Here is a 23,417-nt window from a genome sequence, read left to right on the forward strand (position 1 = left end):
CAGACAGTTTTATTCTATGTTACTATACCACTTAGGTAGAGTACCCGTTCAACATGAATGAACTGATAACTGCCGACACCCGTACAGACCCCAGTACTCACTCTGCGGTTTTGAAGGCCATCTCAAAGTTCTGTCTGCGGTTGCTGGGGCTGAGAGCAGAGTAGTCAAAGGCTTCTGGAAAGAAGTTATGTACCAGGGCACAGAAGGCCATCCCATCACTCCAGCTGGAGGAGAAATTCTGGATGTCCACATTCTACAGGGAGATGGAGTCAAAGAATGAACCAGATGAAGAGACATACCACATTTTACTCATACCCACAGTATGTATTACACATTTTTTGCTGAAGTATTACACAAGGCCACTATAACTGAGTGAATCAGGAATGTGCCCAAAGTCTGTCAAATGTTTTGGTACAGCAATAACAAAAGACACTGCTATTTATTCACTTAGTTGACACATTTGTCCAAAACAGCTTTTGGTTTACTAAGATTTTACAACTGGATCATTCTTAAAAGTTGTATTAATTTAGGATAAGTACCTTGAGATCAAGGCCACTACAGCAGGAGGTGGGATTCAAACCTGGGTCATTCAATTACTAGGCAATGGCTCTAATCACTCAGCTACCTTTGCTCCCCCCGAGTGGGTGTGGCACTGCTCACCTATCACATGGTGACAGAGATGCTGCTCAACCTGCACTCACCTCATAGGACCGAGTCTTTGCCCGGCACCAGTCCAGCAGCATCTGTTTGATGGAGTTGGCATTGGGAACTCCAAAGCTGGTGGAGCGCTGCACCTTGTTCACCCGTGCCACAGCGGGGTTGGCTGGCCTGAAATATCACGGGAAAGAGTTTTGTACAACACATTAAGATACACATATACACACTGCAGCTAAAATGACTAAAACACCAACTAAAATGATTAAAATATTGACCAAAAATGACAAATATACACTTAGAGACTTCTGCCCCTGACTGCATTCAGGTAAGTGAGCAAAAACTGTTAGCAATGCAGTCAGTACTGAGTGTGCCCCACACCAGAGCTCCCCCTAGGCCTACCCGCCACTCTCTTTCTCCAGCTTCTCGATCATGGCGCGGCGCGACTGCATAGCTGAAGTCTTTGGCAGCGTCTGTGCCCTCATCAGCTCCTTGCGCTTCTCGGCCTGCCGCCGCTCCAGAGCCGCCTGGCTGCTGTGGGCAGAGTCGTCTTCGCGGTCGAACACACTGCGCAAAGTGAGGGAGAGAGCAATGAACACAGGGTAAACATGGCAGTTTGGTGACAGGGTCACCCATTACTCCCCACAATCCACCAAAACATAGCCCCACTGACTTCTTACCTGCCCACCTTCTTTGTGGTGGAGCTGGAAGAAGAGGAAGTGTAACTGTAGGACTTGGTCTGAACTGTCCCCTCTGACACGGAAACGTAGAGAGAGCGAGAAAGACAGCATCATATAAAAGGTATTTTGTTTTTCACTATTTCTGTTCCTGATACCCAAGTTTATTTGTTAATTATTGATTGATTGATTAACAGAACAGCACTATGTCACAGCAACACAGAGACACGAACAATATACCAAAGATTGCAAATGTGGACACACACCTAATGCAAGGTTATAGTTATTTGTTATTTCTGTTTAGCCAGTTGAAGATGAGGAGCCAACATCTCTTTTGTTTGTATGTACAAAGTCACATTTATCATTAAGTCACCATCAGTAAAAGTGTCAAACAGATGTCCCTACACTTGTCCACTGTTTAAGTTCTATAAAATCCTCTCACAATGTTGTAATAAATAAAACACTAACACTTCTGCTCAACCCCTTTGCTTTTGCTCTCATTAGTAGACAATTTTAAAGAACAACATATGAAACAATTAAAAATAAAACTGTAAATGCTTGAATTTTCAAAAAAACTCAAAAGCTGCTAACAAACTAGTTTGTAAAGTTTTGCCAATTCTGACCAACTGAACAGGTAAGATATGCGTTAGGACTCACTGTCAAACTTTTGCACATAACTCGTCTCCAGGATGGTGCTGCGGGACGACCGGCTGCCATCACCTAGAGGAGCACAGGAATACAGGAAGTAGGACTGGCAATGGGGTGCAGGATACCGAGGATGGAGCTCCTTACTGTGCACAGTATAGCCTCGTATGTGCCGTCATCAGACCTGGCCATGCGAACACAGCGCTGCTGCAACTCACTGGATACCATCAACATGTGTTCAAAGTCCTGACTGCAATGATTCTGATCTCAAGTTGTTAGAAAATGAGTGACAAGTCAATATTATCATGACTGTTCTTCCTGCATGACATTACTCATCATGGGACTGACTGGTTGTGTCAGTGCACCATACATGTGAATATTTTTAATCGTTGTGACATTATAGCGGTCTTTCTCTGTACTTGAAAAATCACTATAAATATTTAAATTATCCCTTTTAATTTAAATTTTAAAAATTTAATAATTCCACAAGTTAACCAACCAGTCAAGAGAAAAATTACTAATGATCATGGCCCACCGTTGGAAGATGGCACAGTGTTTACAATATTTCCTCACCAAATCTGTATTATAATAAAATAGTTATGTTATTAGCATTTTTAAACTCTCATGCATAAAACACTTCACATACTGAAATAATGTTTTGTTTTAAGACTATTTGTGCTCCATGTATTACAAAAAATAATACTGTGATGCACTGGACTGTCAAGTCATTCCAGTATCTGGTCACGCAAGGCCCAGTCATGTGCTGATGAATTATACAGTTGTGTGTGAAAGTTGGGGCATCCCTGGTCAAGTGACATGTTTTCTTTATAAGTGTAAAAAAGTTCACACAACCCCTGCAGGGAATATACAAATATGACAATCTTTGTTACTCATGTTTGTACATAATTTCTTTACTAAATTTCACAGATTGGATAAAATAAAACATAAAATGTGGCATATGCAAAAGTCTGGACACCCTTCCAACTGATACAGTAGTGTTAATTCCGAAACCTCTCAGAGCTCAATTCACTTGTTAGGACTGAACACAAGTAAGGTGAAGACAATTCTCAAGCATGGAAGAGTCATCAGAATGAAACCTTCCCTGTGATCTCATCACAAAAATCAACATCTCAAGTGTTCAACACACCACTTGCTTTGGGGTGGTGTGGCAGCTAGTGGCACAGGAAATAGTGTGTGAGTGGAACAAAGGCTGGATTCGTCTAATATCAAGAAATCCTTGGAGCTAATGTTCCACAGTCAGTGAAGAATCCTAAGCTGAAAAGATGCTGGATAGTATAAGACAAGGACCCAAAACATACCTCAAAATCAACCACGAACTACTTCAAGAAATGAAGGCTTAAAGTTTTGGAACAGCCTTCACAGTCCCTACACTTTAATATTACTGATAATCTATGGGTAGATCTCAAACCTGCAGTGTATGCAACATGGTCTAAGAATATTTCTGCACTAGAAGGAAGGAAGGAAAAGTGGGGGAAAAAAATTCCAAAGGTAAGAAGAGAATGACTGTTAGCTGGCAACACAAAATTGTTGGAGGTTGTGATTTCTGCTGAAGTGGGTGTTGTTAATACTGACAGACAGGGCACCCAAACTTTTTCAGATGCCAATCTTTTAAATCCCGCAAATAAATAAAATGGCTCTAAGTAAGCAGAATAGGACAGTTCTTACTGGACTGGGCAAAGCGGTCAGTCTTGGTGACCTGGCTCAGGGTGGACCCATCGGCCGACTTCTCCACCTTTTTCACCACCACCTCACCAGCGCCCCCTCCTGGCCGGCCCTTCTGGAACCTCTCCTCTCGCTGCTGCCGCAGGTCCTGAAGGCGGGACTCCCTCTCTCGCTCCCGCTGGTCTGTGGTGGGGGGGGGGAGAGAAATCCAATGGTTTTACATCGATAGGAGGCTAGTAACCTATGTATTAACACCACAACATCCCAGTGTGCCGTCAGCAGAAAATGGGACTGATTGTCAACTCCACGTCCACCCATTGATCTGTAGTCAAACTCTGGTCACACCTTTCTGATCACATCCAACTAAACAAGCAGTATGCAACACACCATGCCAGGTCCCAACGCATGCACACAAATACGTCACATTCCACACCAATGTGGGGACAGAGGAAGTACCTCAGCTGACACAAGCATATTCCTTCTTTTTGAAACAGACAACACGGTCAGAACCCACTGACCACTGCTCTGCAAAAACAACTTTGCAGACCACACAAAAGCAACACACACACACACACACACACACACACACACACGTGAGATAAAACCAGTGTGTTCAAAAACTGCAAATTCACCCTTGTTCACTCTGGTTGATCACCAACCCAGAAACCTAAGCGGACCATAACAAAATGTGGACCACATGTGAGCTGGTGGCTGGTGCTTCACAGGCAGGGCAGACCATGATGGACAGGCTCTCCACTCCCAGCCCAAATAAATAATCAGCAGCTGGTCTGAGAGACATGGGGTCAGCAAGGAGAGCAGAAAGATCGGTAGTTTTGTGAGGACCAATTTCTTTGGTCGGTTTTTAGTAGGAGTTGTTTGTGGCTTTTTCTGTTGTGACTTAAAGCAGCCATAATCCTCATTCTGCTGGGAAAACCTGCTGTCCTCTGCCTTTTTCCTGCCCATATGGCTGCCACATGAGGCACATACATCTGTAAGACCGGCATCTAACAGTAAATTTGGAAGTAGTGAGCACAACTGACAGTAAGGCGAAGGGACAGACGGACTCACACACACACACACACACACACACAAATGCGCCATACCTATTTCCTCTTGAGTGAAGCCCAACAGGGCCTCTGAGAGCAGAGAAGAGAGAGAAAAGGAGGAAGTGATACAACTGGAGAATGACGGAGAGCAGCATCACAACAGGGGGCACCATCGAATAAAACAGGTGCAGTTAAAAGAGTGACGAGAAATAAATGATGAGCAATAAAAGCCAGGAAGAGACAAAGTAACCTCTTATAAGAAAAACGAGACTGAGAAACAAAAGGAATCAGCGAAAAGTGCTCTCTCCTGGCGTCCAACCTGCCTCACCTCGCTTCCTCTTGCGCAGCTCCCTCATGGCCGCACGGATCATCTTCCTCTCGTCAAAATCCTTAGACTCATCTAGCTGTCGGGAGACCATGGGGAAGATGCAACAAAATTTGAGCATTGGGCACACACTCCCCCAACACAAACAAGCTACAGTAAGACAACAGAGGCATGAAAAAGCACTGAGTCTGTACTACAGAAAAGTGAGGGTCGCCGCTGTGCAGCTGAACACAAAGTGGCTGCACAGCAATAAAGTCATTATTGTTGTTTATTCATCCATCTGTGCAAGTTGTCCATCTTTCATTTTAGCAATACATTTCATTATCAGGTGGTGTGGTGGTTAGAGCTGCTGCCTTTTGATTCAAAGGAACAGGTTTGAATTCCATTTCTGCTGTGATTCCCTTGATCAAGGTACCAACCCTAAAAAACTGCTCCAGTAAAAATGAATGAGCTGTATAAATCTGTAAATCACTATCAGAAACTGAACATTATTAAGTCATTTTGGAGAAAAGTGTCATAAATGTAACGGTAAAATCAGGGTCTAAATGAAATGTTAAAAATAAGAAAAATTAAATAAAAAGCACTTTCTCATAAGATATGAAATGTGGAGGAACACTTTGGTTTACTGTCCCTGCTGAACATCCAGAGGAGTAACAACCATACCATCCTATCCAGGACCTCCTCGTCCTCAATGGCAGCCAGCTGCTCAGCTGTGAGCTTCCCTGTGCGCTCCTCAGTCTTCACCTCTGAAGACCCATTGGACACGGTGGGCGCCTCACTGGCAGCTCGCGCCGATGGCGCAGTCACAAATGCTGGCTCCGTGGCAACTGTCGGCTCACCGTCCACCTGAAAAGACACAAAAGGGATCATGAGGAGGGATGATGAATTATAAGTGGAGTCCCACCAAAAGGAAATCGATGAAATGCAGCGAAAATGTTACTGAAGTGATGATCCATTGTCACCAGAACCAACTAGGATACAAAATCAACATTGCCGTCATCGGGATCCAGTCATCCAAAGGGCCAGCGCAGCCTAGCAGAAGGCTCATGTGGCATATCATGGCTCCCCATGTGGCAAGAAAGCATGGCTTCAGTCACTGAGTGGGTTGGACAAAGGGGTTTGGCACGCAAGACAATACAGCTGTGTTTACGGAAAGGACATGGGACCCCGTTGACATTTCGAGAGTCATGAGGCTATCAGGTCCAGGGACATCTTAAGACAACAACAGGGTGGCAGCTATCCAACCTGTGCTTCACCCTCAAAAGTGGAGACCTCTGTGCGTACGTGCGTGCGTGCGTGAGAGAGATACCTGTGAGTATGAGTCTGGTGTTTGCACATGACACTGACAGCAGATGCTGTTTTGAACTTGGACTTGTGACCTAGAGCAAGGCATTCACCCTGAATTGCCCTAGCAAAAACAATTCACAGGGGAGACGCTGAGAAACTGAAGCTGTAAGTGGAAGGTTGTAGGTTCATAACCCTGCAGTCACTGTGCTGTAGCTATTGTTGTTGCAGTGTGCAAGTGGCCCGGTGGACAGATTTTCCACTTTTTGGATTCAAAGGACACAAGTTTGAATCCCTCCTCTGGCTATAGGACCCTAGAGCAAAGAACGTACCTTAAAACAGTAAACATTACCCAGTTGTATAAATGGGTAAATCAGTGTAAGTAGCTTAACACTGTAAGTCACTTAGAGAAAAGCATCAGCTAAGTGAGTAAATATAAATGTATTGTTGACTAAGGTTTCAAATCCACTGTCTGAAAAGTGCTCATCCCCAGCAGGGTCGTGGCAAACCGGAGCCTAACCTGGCAACACAGGGTGCAAGGTTGGAGGGGGAGGGGACACACCCAAGACGAGACGCCAGCCCAGTGCAAGGCTCCCCAAACGGGACTCAAACCCCAGACCCACCAGAAAGCAGGACCCAGCCAAGCCCACTGCACCACCGTGCCCTCCACAGCTTTCAAATCCAAAATATAAAAATATCTTTCTGTTGGAAAATGATATAAAAAGGAAGGTATGGAGGTCACTCTTCAGATCACTCTTTATTCATAAAAACAGCCAAACATGGGAACAACACTATCAGACATGCCGCTGTGCAAAGTTTACAGCGCTGGAGGCTGACAGATCAGTTTGGAACAGTTTGCTGCAGTGAACGGCATGGGAGGATGTCAGGAGATGCCGGGTGAATATCCATTTTGGAACCATTTTCATTGTACGAGCACTACATTCAAGAAGAATTACTTGTACCTACAGTATGACAGTAAACTTGAAACTTATGTCCAGAGATAAGTTTGTAACAAACATATATGTCTCAAGTCTGCCAGCTGAACTCTGGAAATGCCAGCATTCACACCAAGTCTGTGGACTGAATTAGTACAGAGCTGGAGACCTTTCCCATCCCAGTGGGATCAATGTTACAGGCCAGTTCCCAGGCCTAGTGTGGTACTGCCCCTGGGATTCAGTGACGGCTCCTCGACCACACTGGAATGCTACAGCATAGAGCTGCTGCACTAGTACTCAGAGGCAAAGGCCTGAACCAGGATGGGCACGCACATGTTTGCATTCACGGGGGTGTGAAACGTTGAGTTTTGAGTCCTGAACATAGACAGAAAGACATCTAGTTGCTTCTGAAATGTGTGTGAGAGAGGATGTGTCTCTCCAAGATCTCCAAGGTTGACCGGGTTCACTGAACACGTGGTCATCCTAATGGCAGCCGGTCAGGACCCTGGATCCAGTGCAACGTATACAAGATGCAAAAGCATAACACAGTGGTCCATCTTTGGAGTCGAAGGACCAGGTTCAAATCCCACCACCTGGTGTAGTACAAGTGTGGGGGGAATAAAGAGTTGCCTGACTGCACAGTCCAGGTGCTGTGAGGCACCAGCACTAACCACTGCAACACTGTTCTGAATGAACACAGCTGACATGCTGTTTGAAAGGGGATGGTGCTTTACTATATATATATATATGAAGAAAAAGATGAACACAAATGACCATCAGTGGTGACTAATGACACTGATGGGAGGTAAGGAGAAGAACAGCAGGCCAGTTAGATCCCTGATGTAGTCTGTGTTAAATGCACAAATGGAGCTGCTGGTAAAAGATGCTTCTGTTTTGTGCCCCCAACAGCACCAAAATGTGTGGCTAAAAAAAAGGAGCCAGAATGTACCACATTTTCACCTTAAAAAAAGGACTAACTTTTCATTCCCATCTGTAGACTGGACATGAGTGGAATGATTAGTCTGTCTTCAGTTTCTAGAAATGTCAGACCTAATCTTTCCCTAATCTGGCCCAAATCCTGTTCTGAGCCATTAGAGAAAACATGCAATCTTGTTATTCAATTAAGCACACGCATAATTACACTGGGACTTGCTTGTCACACCTGTACTCATAAGGGGCAGCAGGTGGCATAGTGCTTAGAGCTGTTACTTTCCTCTCCCTCTCAAAGAATCCAGGTTCAAATCCCACTTCCTACAGCAGTACCCTTGAGTAAAGTACTTACCGTGAATTATTTGCAGTAAAACTGACCCTGCTGTACAAATGGACAAACCATTGCAAGCAGTTTTGGAGAAAAGCATCAGCCAACTGAGTAACTAACTATGCAGGAGGTTTCAGCAAAGCTAATGAGGCTCAAGAAGAGACGGGGGGAGGCATTTTCATACCAGCCCAATAAAACAAAACCCGTACAATGAGATCACAATGAGAGCAAAATTCCCCGTGTGACCTTCTACGTCCCTCCAGTGAAACATTCATGTTCATCAGTCAGTGGGGGGGCCTTAGGGAGTTAGTGGGCTTGTCCATCTGGGAGATCATGGGGGTCAGATCTGGAACAGGTTCAGAAGCTTTGCCCTTTCCCGGGAGTCTGTGGTGTCGTGACAAGCTTCCCTGAGCAGATGCCACAAGCACTCAGCATCATCAGAGCACTTCCACTGACAGGGATTAAGGGATTGAAACACCTTGTCTGAACAAACACTCAGCAGGGGGGTTGTCGTGTGGCAGGGGTTCAAAAACTGAAGAGAATGGTCAGGAGAAGAGCTTCACTTTACTCAATACCCAGAAGATGGGGTGAAAGGCTACAAAGTACTTTGTCAAAAGGAGTGCAGTGTTTTTTATATAGCTAATGCACAATTACAAAAATGTCACCAACAGTCCTGGAGAACATAAAACATGTTTATCTGATGCTTTTCTCCAAACTAACCTGTTTATAATTATTTAACCATTTTTACAGCATAGTCATTTTTACTGCGTCAATTCAAGTACCTTGATCATGGGTACTACAGCAAGGAGTGGGATTTGAACCCGGGTCCTTCAAGTCCGAAAGGTGGTGGCTGATGGATTTGAGCGAAGACTATCCAGTGAACTTAAAGAAAAATTTCAATTAAAATAATGTAAATCAGATTCCGGGTTCTTTTACTCAGCTAAAAATCAGAGAAAAACCATGATGGTCATGATGGTTAGGAAAACTGAGGAATCAAGTTCCCTGCCAGATGAGGGAGTGTCAGCACAGGCAGGAATGGGGAGTTGGAGTAGCACAGCAACTCAGAGAATGGGGTCCAGCGAGGGCCAGGCTAATGGGTGCTAGAGGGTGACATACCACACTGCTGCTGCGCAAGAAGGCTGCCAGCGACGGAGCAGAAGCAGAGCGCCGGGTGGCGAAGGCTGGGGGGTGGGGCTTGGGAGCAGGGTGCTGGATCTCAGCGGATGACGCACAGGTTGGGGAAGGCAGCTCAGGGAGCCCAAGGTTCCGGCAGAGAGCATCCACCTGCCGCGCCAACTTCTCAACCTGAGCACGCAGCCACAGATTGTCCTCTTGTAGGCTGCGCACAGTGTCCTCCAGGGGAGCCATGCATCCCGCCACCCCCTCCACGCGTGCCTCCACATGTTTCTTGAAGGCCTTCAGGTCGGCATGCATCTCCCCCACAGCGCTGCGCAGGGTCAGCTCCATGGCATGTACGGCATCATCCGCCCCTACTGCTGCCACTGCTGCCTCCTCTGCTTCCTCCTGCACCAACAGGTCCCCGATCACAGCCTCCAGGCCGGACTCGGCACAGAAGCTATCGGGGCCGCCCGGCACTGTAAGGGCCCCGCAGGTAGACAGGAAGTCTAGATCCACGCTCGGCATGACTGCCTCTCCACAAAGACACACAGCTGATACTCAGTTGCCCCTCCAGTGCAGTTTGGAGGGCTCCAAAAACAGCTCCTGTTCTTTATAGCTTCACATATCTGTGGCTCTGCACATCTGAGACCTGCCTGACCAATCACTGCATGCCAGAACCCGTTTCTGGAGCCATCAGGACCCCCGAGGAGCTGCCCACAAACACACCTATCGGCGAGCCCCCTTCAGTGAGCCGGTCCAGAGGGTAGCAGCAGGGGGCTAAACTGGACTGGATCCCTGCCTTATATTTAGAGCCCCTGTCCTTTGTGGAATGTGAGCGTGGGGTGGCCCTCCTCCACCACCATTGTTCTTGTCAAAAGACAACTATTGATGCCAAACAACATCTGCTTGTGCCTGCCACCCCAGGTCACGGCAACCGGCACTGTGCCAGGGTCCCAGTGCATTGTGGGACAGGAGGGAATTTGGGAGCGGCACCAAACTCCCTGGAAGTGTGTGGAAATGAGGACACCTGTCTCTGGTGCCTTCTGTGACAACGCAGCAATTCAACGTAAGTGCTACCAGTGTCACTTCTCACTTTTGCAGCTTGTGTGTGTCTCCTTTGCCCCACCCTACACTGGAAAATACAGGAGAACAGGCCCTTAAGCTCCCAGTAACCGAGAGTAAGTTTGCCTTCTGTGTTTAAATACAAAAACACACCTGTCCCCTCCGAGAGGGGGTTAATTTGTTCCAGGAAGTCACCTTCTCTGGCCAGTTCCTGATGGGAGGAGATGAAATTGCCTCCATCCTGTTGTATTTTTCCTTTTTCTACTTTACCTTTCTCTGCCTTTGCAGCCCTCCCTACTGCGCTTTGCATTTTCTTTACTACATTTCAAGGCACCATGATTATTTGGCTCATGGATCAGTATGATGTAAAGAAATTAATTTCACAAGATCACTGTCCACATCTTTCACTTTACAGGACACAGTGTGTGTTTAGAGGCGCTGTGCAAGTCACTTATGTTTTACGTTGAATGACCTTCAATTAACGACTGAATTTAGCCTTTCCATACAACAGAACTCCTCATTTGCATGGAAATGTAGAGGTTCACACACACTAGATTTAGACAGAAAATAAAAACACTGACTTCACTAAAGAGAAAAACCTCTAGGGTCTGAGACTATCTGTCCCGAAACATCTGACATCTCATTTGAGATGTTGAACAGAACAAACTGCTGATTATGGAAGCAAAATGACTGCTAACAGTAAGGTTGCCGCAAGACAAACGGTAAATCTTATCATAAGCCATCCTAGCAATGTTTTGTTGTACAGAACAGTGGTATTTGAGGGATGAGTGCAGTACTTCAGGGCTGTCCATTCAGCAATACGGTACTAGGGAATTTTAAGCAGTTTTTACCACTTCAGGTGTTACCATGTGAAGCAGACAGCGTGCGATGAGGTCTGGGCACCTCGGGCTGCTGTCCGATATTTCGAGGTATTTCGAAACGAACCAAAGGGATTTCCTGGAACAGCCGACATGGCGATGCAACAGAGGTCAGGGCTACGTGGCCCACAGAACGCAGGGGTCTGGTCACAGAGGTGTTAAATGTCATGAGTGAGTGAGTGAGTGTGTGTGTGTTGCTGTTTGTGTGGCAGTACTGTGTGTGACGAGGTCTCCTGCTGAGAACAAGGCTGTGATAAGCTTTGACAGCTTCCCACAAGTTATTTAGAGCAGCGCTGCAGGACGGCTGCTCTGAGAGGCCTGGAGAAGAAACACGAATAAGAGGCTCATCTTTCACACAGATGCTGTTTAGTGTAGAGTTTGAAATGCATTGTGTTACATCTACCACCCTGCACTCAAAGGACCCTGGTTTGAATCCCACCACCTGCTGTAGTACTACTGATCAAGGTAAAAGCCCTGAATTGATACAGTAAAAAATGCCCAGCTCTGTAAATGTGTAAATCAGTGTAAGTAGCTTAACATTTTAAGGCACTTTGGAGAAAAGTGTCGATTGAATGAATTAATAACTAAGCCTGTCGACAGAGGGGTGTGGCGCTGCTTGCTCAGAGCCTGCCAGCTGCTGGGTCACAAATCACACACAAATCATACACCCTTGGGACAGCAGCTGAGAGGAACACACCCATAAACTCCATGCACTTTTATTATTATTCACAGCTATAGAGCCAAACATGGTGGGGTCTCATGCCAACTTCCACTAAACCTCCTTAATCCCCAAAACTGGAGCTAATCATCCTCCGTATGACCTTTGCAGGTCAGGCTTGGCAATCTGGTTCCCGTTCCATCGGCACGGCGCACGGTACACCCGAGTTTGACAATCCAAGGCATGCTGGGAAGGCCATGAGTATCCTGACCAGTAAAGCAGGAAAAAGTATGGATGTACAAAAGAGAAAGGGGCTCACGGTCCCATGGAATGTAAGGTAACATCAGTTTATCAAATGATCACTAACCTCGACAAGCACAGAGGGAGAAACCGAAGAAAGTGAACAACGTTGACAGCAGGTGGCACAGTGGTTAGAGCTGTTGTCTCCTGCTGTAGTGCCCTTGATTAAGATACTTACCCTGAAATACTCCAGTAAAAATTACCCTGCTGTGTAAATGGGTAAATCAGTGTAAGAAGCTTAAGGCTGTAGGTTGCCAAAAGAAATTTTTTTTTAAGTAACTAATAATAATGGGGCTGGGCATGGGGGACAGCTGATGGTGTAGTGGTTGGAGCGGCTGCCCTTGGCTGCAAAGGTTGCAGGTTCAATCCCCGTCTCTGAGTGTTGTACCCTTTAGCAAGGTACTTGCCCTACAGATTGCACCAGTAATACAACCCAGCTGTGTCACCGGGTACACACTTGTGACCCTGCGATGGACTGGCATCCCATCCAGAGTGTACCTCCCCCACCCCTTCAGCCTTGCATCCAATGTTTCCAGGATGGGCTCTGGCTCACTGTGACCCCACTCAGGACAAACTGTCATTGAAATTGGTTGAGGCTGGGCATCTCGAAGAGATTCAGACTCACAGATAGGTACAATGCTAAGAGACCAATATGTGCACCACAGCATGAACCCTTCTACAATGTGTATGGTGGCCTGCAGCAGAGTCAAATAATAAGCCAGAGCCGCAGCCTAATCTGGGGGCAGACAGCCTTGTCGAGTTTGACGTTAACTCCCCATGAAACAGGCGTCAGTGCAATCCCTTTAGCGGAGCTATTTTAACGCTTCCCTAATGACCCGAGCACCTGGGGCCTCAAGCATAGGCAGACAGAACCCTGATTGCTGGCTGGCCCTCGGGAATCTGCAGTATAGTCCTTCCTTACAGAAACCGATATTCGGTATCGGTGCACGCGGCCCTGCGTCAGGTACGACACACACACACACACACACACACACACACACACACACACACACACACACACACAGCACTTGTCCGTGTGGACAAGACCTTTGCCAGTGGCCCTCAGTAGCCCCACAACGAACAGAGGCTTTGAAACAGGGCACATGTCGACTGCTATTGCCTCAGTGTGTGTTTTATATCCACAGGGCACTCAGTGCCCTCTGTGGAGGTCCTGTAGGTGTGCACTCACGCTACCCAAACACATGGCTTTCACTGTTGACCAAGAGAAGCCATCACTAACTGCGTCAGCTTGATTTTCATTTTGAAAACGCTTTCTTGCTAGAAATTCGTCAAAAATAAAGCAAAGAAGTCCCAATACCTCACTACTTTGGCCAACTTCTGATGGAGAATTTTTCAAAGTACACTTCCTTTCTCTGATTGGTTCACTTGATGGGACAACTAAATGCAAAATGTTCTGTCCTGTGGGCAATCAACCATACAAAAAAAAATGTGCTGAGGCTATTACAATGTGGAAATATGGCAGTTATGGTTGTACATGTCAATTTTAACCTTTCCCCTCAAGTCGTATTTCCCATTGTGGAGCAGTGGCACTGCTCCAGTCTTCTGTACATGTAGATCAGCGATCAGCATTACAGTTGCTCTGCGCAGCCAAAAAGATGGTAGAAACAGAGTAACCCCGATAAAAAGGGTCACACCTGGTAGTAAAGCCAACAACCTTAAATGCCACGGATGCCAAAAACATTCAAACAAACTGCTGAACTGACCTAGTGCTTCGCTACGATGTCCTTCTCACTGCACTTCTGAAAACCTCAACTCTGCTGGTCATTCAAATGTTGGTATGAAGTCACAGTCTCAGCCAGACACCCAGTGAACCACTGTGACCCCCGCCCTCAGGGACAGGATTTTGACACCTCACCGTAGTATCATGACCCACTCAGGTGGTGCCTGGACAGATTCAGATGCCACTCTCAGCTATGACACCTACTGTGCGTAGCTGTTGTGCAGCAAGCATCAGCCGACACACAAAACTTGAGCTCATTTAACGGAAAAATTTGTGGTGTGTTTCTAGGTAAGAAATACATCAGTTTACCGCAATGAACTGGTGTCCCATCCAGTGAGTACCCTAACTAGCCTTGCACGCTGTGCTTCTGGGATAGGTTCTGGACTGCAGCCACCCTGACTTGGACAAATGGTTAACGATAGTGAGTGAGTCAAAAAAAAAAAATCTTGTTACTTTTGGTACCTGAATACTATGTTTGTAGCGAAACTGCAAGAGTAATATTTACTGAGGACACAGTATGTAAACGCTGCTGCCTGAAGGAATGAGAGCTGAGAAACAGCTAGTGTACATTATAAAGACGTGCTGCAAATCTGAGTGACCTGTAGCTGCCAACATGACGACGAAAAGTGCACCCACCTACCCAGCCGCACACAGATGCACACACACGCACACGAGTGCCAACAAACCTCAGTTCCGTGTTCCAGCATGGCTTCACTCAGTCATTCACTGGCATTCCCTTGCCATGTGAGCGTGCCGCTCTCGCCTCTCAAGGATCCCTGCTCTCTCTCTCTCAGCCGCTCACACACGATCCCAAACGCACTGGCACTTCAGGGTAAAATCACTTCCTTAAGCAGGAAGATGTGATCCCTTAATGAGATTACAGAAGTCCCACATGGAGGCAGAGGAACAAATGCAAACACAGAGTTTCCTGTGTTCTTTGAGCCCCGGGGTAGTCCAACACAATCAGGATGCTAAGAGCCCCTGCAATGAGGGGGCTGCCATGTCCGCAGTTTCTAATCCCACTAGCCATCTTACTCAAGTAAAGGATCATCCTCATTAAGTTTCCTGAAACTTTGTCCACACAACACAACCACCTGTCACAGTAGCAAACACAACAGACATACAAGTACAGGAAAATCTGTACTTGAAAGAGGGAAAAAAAAATACCACAACTCAAACTTTTTGGGCCAGATCAGTCCTTGCACAAAAAAAGCACTGGTAACCTTCACTTCCGTCTGATTGGAGGTCCTACTTACAAGGGGTGCAGAACTGGAAGTCCAGAGGTCCTCTGTTTTATCTCAGATGTTTAAGAATGATCTGCCCATCTCCTTCAGAACTGCTGAGGCCTGTCCCACATTCAACAAATGCCTCAAAACCCATTGCTTTGAGACCCACTTTTCTCCTGATCTAACACATCCATAACTTTGTGTAACCATCAGTCACAATCACATCTATTTCCTATCAATTCCATATGCAGCTACTTAAGTAATGTGTACCAGCTAAAACAGTGGTACTGGACAAACTGGACTGTGCTTTGAAAATCATGTGCCTGTATCTGCATTTTACAACAAGGAGTTATGTTTTTTTATGCTGAGTTGCACGGTCGCTGTGAAGACAAGCAACTGCTACATGAACAAAATGAAAGAAAAAGCTGCAGATCAGAGATGGGGGGGGGGGGGGGGGGGAGTTTGTAGCCGTCAGTAAGACCACCAGCGGTTGCCCTGCACTATGCCACAGGTCCAGGTCACGAGTTGAACACAGAGGGAGACCTTTCGGTCTGTCTGTTTCTCTTATTGGCAGCAACAAAGCCCCACATGGATATTCTCCAGCAAAGACAGAAGACGGGGTGGAAAAAAGATGGGGGAGGGGGTTGTGCTGGCCAGAACACATCAACCTGCCACGCTTACCGTGAAACCTTCCAAGCCTGTTGTTGCCATTAAACGGCATCAAGGGGAATAACACCTCCATGTCATGGTTTGTTCTCTGGAGCATGGTGGGGTAGGATGGGGTCCTGCCCCATCTCTTCCTTTACTACCCTGTAAGGATAGACTGGGCCAGCTGTCCACTCTGTTTGATAAACACCCCTCCACTGCCTGTTCTCGATCATGGACACACACACACACACACACACACACACACACACACACACACACACACACACACACTGTGGCTCTGAAACCTGGCAGAAACACAGCACTGTCCCGTACTGTCCTTGACGCACCTCCCACATCTGTGGGAAACATCTCTCTGCTCTGCCATCATTCTACTGAGACACACAAGGTGTTCTGGTCTATCATATTCAGAGTGCTGCCCTTGAGTGGCCCTGAGAACATTTCGGAAAGGTGTTCACACATCAGGCTCCACAGTGCCCACCTGCTTATACTGTTGAAGTATCAGACATACCTGTCCCCTAATCCATCACACCTGAGTGGCAGGCTAAAGTCAGGCCATGACCCACCACAGGACTGGCGGCAGCACCTGGGAGCACCGTAGTAATGGAGTAACGAGTCCCAGGAGCTGTCAGTTATTTACATAATTCAAGTCTGGACCAGGGGTGCGGTGGCGCAGTGGGTTGGACAGCAGTCCTGCTCTCCGGTGGGTCTGGGGTTCGAGTCCTGCTTGGGGTGCCTTGTGACGGACTGGCATCCCGTCCTGGGTGTGTCCCCTCCCCCTCCAGCCTTACGCCCTGTGTTACCGGGTAGGCTCCGGTTCCCCGTTACCCCGTATGGGACAAGCGGTTCTGAAATGAAGTCTGGACCAAGATGGATAGGAGGGTTCTGATCTGACAGTTTGTAGTGGAAATACTCAGTTTGTCCTGTGTTATTTTGGTTACATTCCTGTCATCTTTCTCAGTTTCATTTAGCTGAGTTGTTGGCTTTATTTTGTCGTTATTGTTATATTTATTCTGGCTTTACTTCCGGACAACGGAGAAGAAAAATAAAAAGACAAGTTCACCCATCACTGAAGCCAGCCAGGTTCTTCTCCTAACACAGCACATGAGCATGCCACAGTCTGATCATCATCATGATCATCATCATCAACTCTTTGCAGATGGTATCTGTGTGTTATGGGGTACCTTGAAGGCCATACTGGACGACACACCAGATGAGGAGATCTTGAAGGGGGTTGGTCTCAAGCCAAGGGTGAGCTCTGGAAGGGTGGCACAGAAAAGAAGAGAGAAGCATTAAGTTTATATAGAGTTAACAGTTGAATCACACTATGATTTAAAATAATACAAATACAAGCTTTTTTACGATGACTTATCACTTAAATGACATAAACAGATGATTTGTAGTAAAATGAGTTCTGCACATTATCTTCCATGTGTTACAATAGCAGGTCTTGCCAATAATGACATCAACAGCAAGGGATAAACTCACAGGGATAAACTGTGAGATCACATTTAATATCACTTAGAGCAACACCACTGAAACTAAACGTTTTGGCTCCTTTGCTCCAGTACACATGCACGCACACACAGGGACACTGTCTCGCAAACACTTGCTCACACGAAAAGAATGCTTTTCACTTGTGTTATTCGGTTTGGCCTCATCCATAATTCATAAATGTTGAGGCAGAAAGAAATAAGCACAAATACTCAAATTGTTCTGTTTTCACACACAATCGAAGAGTGTACGCGCACTGAGACGAAACACTAACATCATTGTCTATCAATCAGCCTTGAAAATTAGCTTCAAATGAACCTTGCCATCACGGTTCAGCAGGTCCCACAGAGCTTGTTACTCCAGATGATTTGGTGGGAGGAAAACCACAACCATCACATGTTGGAGTAACACAGCATCTTTCATTCCTTGGCAGAACATGGTTTGGGAGGCATTCATTCAGGGTTATTCGGCCCAGTCCCAGCAGCACACACAGGGAATACACAAGTGCTTGTACAGGAGCAAGGCAGTATGTGTCAAGCGGTAGTGTGAGCAAAATGAAGTGTTCTCACACTTGGAGACTCACTTTCCTCCATTGTCGTGTCTCCATCTCCTCTACCCATATCAGCCTGTTCACTTTGCCATGCAGCAGACCTCCTGAGAAGCCCCTCACAGAGTGTCTCCATCCCACACATCTCTGTTTACAGCGACAGCGATTTACATGCTGGCGGCTCAGCGCCATGGTACAAATATTTACGTGGTCTCTGTGTACAACAGGGCTGTGCAGGCACCAAGTCTTGAGAGGAACTGCAACGTGATTTTACTGGGATCTACGGTTTATTTGCAGTCGAGTTGGTGGCAGTCTTTCTGTGTCACTGCTGTGGTGTCAAAGCAGGTGGCCAGCAGGTGGGAACCAGTTAAAGGTGCTGCCTTATACACAAAGGATGCATGTTTGAATGCCACCTCCTGCTGTAACACCCTTGATTTACTCTGAATTTCTCCAGTAAAAATTATTCTGCTCTACAAATGGCTGAATAAAATAAGTGGCTTTGGAAGGAAGTATCATCTAAATGAACAAATGTATATAGCTCATGGTTGAACAGGGTCACCTAGAAAGTACACTGCTTTGGAGCAATCCAGGTTTACTGTCATAGCGCTGCTAGCCAATGAGCAAAGCCATGAGACTCGACCTCCTTGGCCACAGACCTGGCATACTGGAGGCTCCACACAAAGGTGTGATGGGTTCAAACACCACCACCATTTGCTTTGTGGAAAGCACCTGGCCTACGCATCCTGGACAAACTTGAAAAATGATTGACTTTAATGACTCCTGCCAAATAATACCTGTTCAAGGCCACAGTCAGTTCCATAAAAACACACTGTATACCAGGAAAACCCCTCACACTCAGTACAGAGCAGAACGCTTCCGCTAAATGATGTCACTTCAAAGCATCAATTATGAAAACTAATAACTACTATAACAATAATTTTGGAGGTAGTGCCTTCTTTTGGTCCCAGTGGTACTGAGCTGCCTGCACTGCTTTATTTGCTACTTATCCATTTGTGTACATAGATGTTTACTCCAGTGTTATCCGTCACCATGGCACTGTATGTCTGCTGCTGTAGCCTCAAGCATTTTCCTTTTCGGGTTAATAAAGTGTGTCTATCCATCTATCTGTCCATCTATTGAGTTGGATCACAGATGCTTTTACTGAGAGCAAACTTCACCCCATAGCTGATAGTTTTACACCTCACCAATTTGCAGTTCAGTCTCTTCTACCTGTCAATACAATGCAGGGATGATGATGGAGGCTGGATCCAGGGCTCTACACCTACCTGCCCGGTTAGCTGCAGCACTCGAGGTGATGCGGGGAGCCATGCTGTCTGCGGGGGTGTTGCGCCCATCCTTGATCTCGATGGTGAGGAAAGTCTTCATGTCAGGATCTCCCTCTCCCTTGCTCTGAGATACACTGTCACCAACTGCTTCGCTGGCCAATACGCTCCCGTTCTCATCTGGGGTGGCCAGGGCGGGCCTCTGCCTTTCAGGCTCTTCCAAAGTCCCACCCCCAGGGCTCTGTGATTGGCTGCTAGTGGGATGCTGGGGGAAGGCAACCAGGGGCCTTGAGGATGGTCCTTTCTTCACACCCATCCTGCGCTGAAGCGGGACCCCGGCACTCTCTGACAAAGAGGAGGAGGAGGTGGCTGAAGAGGTCCTGCAGGACACAAAATGCTCCCTTTCCTTCTGCTGGGGTGCACCTGCTTCAGGTCCCCTGTCCTGCTGCGGTTTGCTCAGAGCAGTCTCCTCGAACCTTTGGGTGACCTTGGACACGGGTGACTGGCCGCGGGTGCTTAGGAGGACCCCGTTCTTTAGGGAGGCCCTCGTTGGAGCCGCCATGCTCGGGGCGGGCTCTGTAAACTTGCGCATCCGATCCCGAATGGAGCTGGCCCGGCTGAAGGAGGACACAACTGGATCCTTCTTATCAACTGCTGCAAGAAAGAAAAGTTCCAAGTAGTGTGAGGACACATGCACACACACATACACACACTTTGATTCTTGTTTTCCCATCTTGGTGGGGACTTTAGATCTACTACCCTTATAATACAATACATGCTTTACATCTCCATGCCACTGCAGTTCAAAAATGTGTAAAGAAAAAAAAAAGTGTTTTCAGTTTTTTTTTTTTTTTTAAAACAACTTCTTGACCACGACTCCCAGCCCCTTGACTTGATTCCAACAGCACTTAGATCCTCCATCCAATATACAACCAAGCTTCTCTACATACCTGTACTCATACAATACTGTATGAGAACCCAAAGACTCCTCGAGAGCTCAGGGGTAAGGAGACATGATCAGAGCAGTCAGTCACTTTAGAAGATCCAGAACATTGGTACAGTGGTGGAAAAGCAGCAGTTCGTTATATTTCTAAGCTGAATATATAAAATCATTCTACATGAGCAACCAGCTGCCCTACAGCCAACACCACAACCCCTGAGTACCAGCAGCACCACCTCCAGCATCTAAAACATCACAATGTGCTATGATTAATCATTTTGGCTCACTGTTTTGTCATTATTATAGTGTTTTAGTGCACTACAGCTGTCAGAGAACAATACTGCAGAATGGAAAAAGGACACAAAAGGTTCTTCAGACATCATTCACTGACTCAGCGTTGTGGTGGACTACAGAGGGTGTGGGACTGGGTACACCCTGGATAGAATCCCAGTGTGTGACTGGAGGGTAGCCACACACACAAGTCACTCACAGGGGGGGGGGGGGGGGGGGGGGGGAAATCACACTTGGGAATTTAGATCTCTCAGTACATCTGAAACTAGGGTTTGGACTATGGGAGGAAACCAGAGCACCCAGAGAAAACCCATGCAACCACTAGAAGAACTCCACACAGACTGAGTGGGAACTGAACTTATATCTGATCACATTGTCCAGGCACTGAGAGTCACTCCCCACTGCACCATCATGCCACACCACTTCATGTTATGCATTAGTTTTGTAATGGGCTGAGCTACAAAACTTTTGCAAAAAAATGGTATGATGTCATCTGTTTAACTAAGCCAGGTTTAGAGAACAAAGATTTACAAGCAGCTGCTTTTAACAGTGGCTGGAAGACAGGCAATGGAACAGCAGGAGATGAAAGGAGAGAGAGGAATTACAAAACATGCAGGAGGAAGGTGCAACCAGACCTTTCTACCTTATTCAGGCAAAAAATGCAGAAGTGTCGCTAGGCAACCAGCCTGTGTTTACACCAGACGGAGCCATGAGCAGGGCCGGGCCGGTGAGGCGGCACGGAGAAGGAAGACAGGAGCACATGCTGTGTAGGGAGGGCTGCGACCCCTGGCCGGGACGTCCCGGCTCCAACATCCCAAGGAAGGCGCCACATGGGGATGTGATTCACTGCTCCTGTCCCTATACGGTCATGTTAGCCTAAGGCATAATGGGGAGCATGCAAGCGGTCCTGGGGATGGGGCAGGACACTCTGATAACAAGCAGCAATGCTGGGATTAAGAATCATGAAAGCTGAGGGAATCTCTTGTGGTCACACAGGCTGATTTTGGCACCAAAGCTCCAGCACAACTCCACATGACCTTCACATGAGTGTGTTCACCAGTGTTTGCTTCCATCTGTGTGCATTTCAGCTCACCTGGGTCCTTGTTCTTGCGAAGAGGTGTGTCTTTGCTCCAAATTTTCTGAAAGAAAATTAATTTTTTAAAATGTTGCATCTTAGCCAGGGCTTCTGTCCAAAGCAACTAATCGTCACTGGTTTACATAGCGGTCACTTGTAGAAGCAACTGATCCACTCAAGAGTACAACAGCAGAGTGACTTGTGGGAATCTGAAACACCCAAATATTTAGTCATATACAGCATATTCATTCAGTTGACACATTTCTGAAAAATGACTTACAGTATTAAGATGGTCACAATAATTGACCCATTTATACATAGGGGTGGTTTTTACCGCAGCGATAGTACCTTGCTTAAAGGCAAGAGTCAAACCTGGATCCTTCTAGTGCAAGGCAGTAGCTCTAAGCATCACACCAGCTGCTTCCCTAGTGATACAAAAGGGAACTAATTCTGTGTTTCCAGCCACCCAGTTGAAAATAGTAATTAATTATCAGCCTTGGAAAACTGAAAAGGGATTTGATCCCACATTGTTATGGGACTGCAGCATGGAAAACCCAGTGCGGTGTGGAGGTGGTTCCTGCAACCACACTACGGTCACCAAGCAGGTTCAGGCTGCAAGGGCGCTCAGGTACACCGACAGTACATAGCTCTTCGCAGGGGTGTGCTACCAGTACAGCAGCTGTTCAAAACAAGCGGTCCTGCTTATGTCAACAGCGGCTTCTCTGCTCAGAGTGTCTTTCCTGCCTGCTAGGGATTATGGGGCCATGTGGTTGGCGGCACATAATGTAAACACATCACTGGCTGAAGAAATGTCCACAAGGGCCTGTAAAGAGCTCTCTTGATAAACAGAGCTGGGTATGCAGGTACCCTCAAACTGTGACTCAACCCAGTGATGTCTTGTACATACAACTACAGCGTATCCATATCACTAATATATATATATGTGTGTGTGTGTGTGTGTGTGTGTGTGTATATATACAGGGGAGAAGGGAGGGAGCGAGAACCTATCCTTTACATTGTTTCAGTAGCTCCACACTGTGCTCCTTGCTGATGCAAGCCAGACCTCTAGAAGGCAATGCTGTGTTTTAAAAAAGAAAGAAAGGAGGGGGGAAAAAAAAAAAAAAAAAAAAAAAAAAAAAGCGTGGGGGCCTGAAGATGCTGACACTAATCTGGAGCCAACAAGCTGAAGATCACGAGAACCTCATTGCTACTGCTGCTGATGCAGACAGTTTATTTGTGTAGCTGGGTAACCGGTCAAACAGGGCTTCTAGATGACAGGCCTCTGATTGCTCTTTTTTTCCCACAGAGCAGTGACAAACAATGCTGTGAAAGTGAGTGAGTGTGAGTGTGAGTGAGTGTGTGTGTGTGTGTGTGTGTGTGTGTGTGTGTGTGTGTATGTGTGGGAAGGGGCTGGGGGGAGAGAGTTTACATCACAGCACAACATCGCCCTCTGATGTTAACAGTATAGAATGCAAGATGTGTGCAAATGGACTTCATTTCGATCTCCATAGTGAGACTGAAAGGAGCAGGTTCCTGCTGTGTTTACATTTAAAATGTTTAAACAACTGTATGTTTCTCATATTAGCATATTACTGGTACCTTTTTGCATGAACAGTTTTTGCGCTACTAT

General features: G+C 46.6%; 1 protein-coding gene across 4 annotated transcripts in view; it reads right to left on the reverse strand.

Moving 5' to 3' along the window:
* Window positions 1-23,417, reverse strand: part of smtnb (smoothelin b) — a 64,139-nt gene that overhangs the window by 6,423 nt on the left and 34,299 nt on the right. For 3 of the 4 annotated variants that reach the window (XM_018749019.2, XM_018749021.2, XM_018749022.2), the window contains 11 exons: window positions 21,806-21,851; window positions 19,485-20,135; window positions 17,342-17,415; window positions 5,694-5,876; window positions 5,034-5,109; window positions 3,663-3,842; window positions 1,989-2,051; window positions 1,335-1,407; window positions 1,057-1,221; window positions 702-828; window positions 102-253 (listed from right to left, as the gene is read on the reverse strand). In XM_018749019.2, the coding sequence (XP_018604535.2) occupies window positions 102-253; window positions 702-828; window positions 1,057-1,221; window positions 1,335-1,407; window positions 1,989-2,051; window positions 3,663-3,842; window positions 5,034-5,109; window positions 5,694-5,876; window positions 17,342-17,415; window positions 19,485-20,135; window positions 21,806-21,851 (1,790 nt within the window). The remainder of the gene's footprint in view (window positions 1-101; window positions 254-701; window positions 829-1,056; window positions 1,222-1,334; window positions 1,408-1,988; window positions 2,052-3,662; window positions 3,843-5,033; window positions 5,110-5,693; window positions 5,877-17,341; window positions 17,416-19,484; window positions 20,136-21,805; window positions 21,852-23,417) is intronic. The other variant, XM_018749020.2, reaches the window with a different exon arrangement.

Source organism: Scleropages formosus, chromosome 19, assembly GCF_900964775.1.
Source record: "Scleropages formosus chromosome 19, fSclFor1.1, whole genome shotgun sequence".
Classification (NCBI taxonomy): domain Eukaryota; kingdom Metazoa; phylum Chordata; class Actinopteri; order Osteoglossiformes; family Osteoglossidae; genus Scleropages; species Scleropages formosus.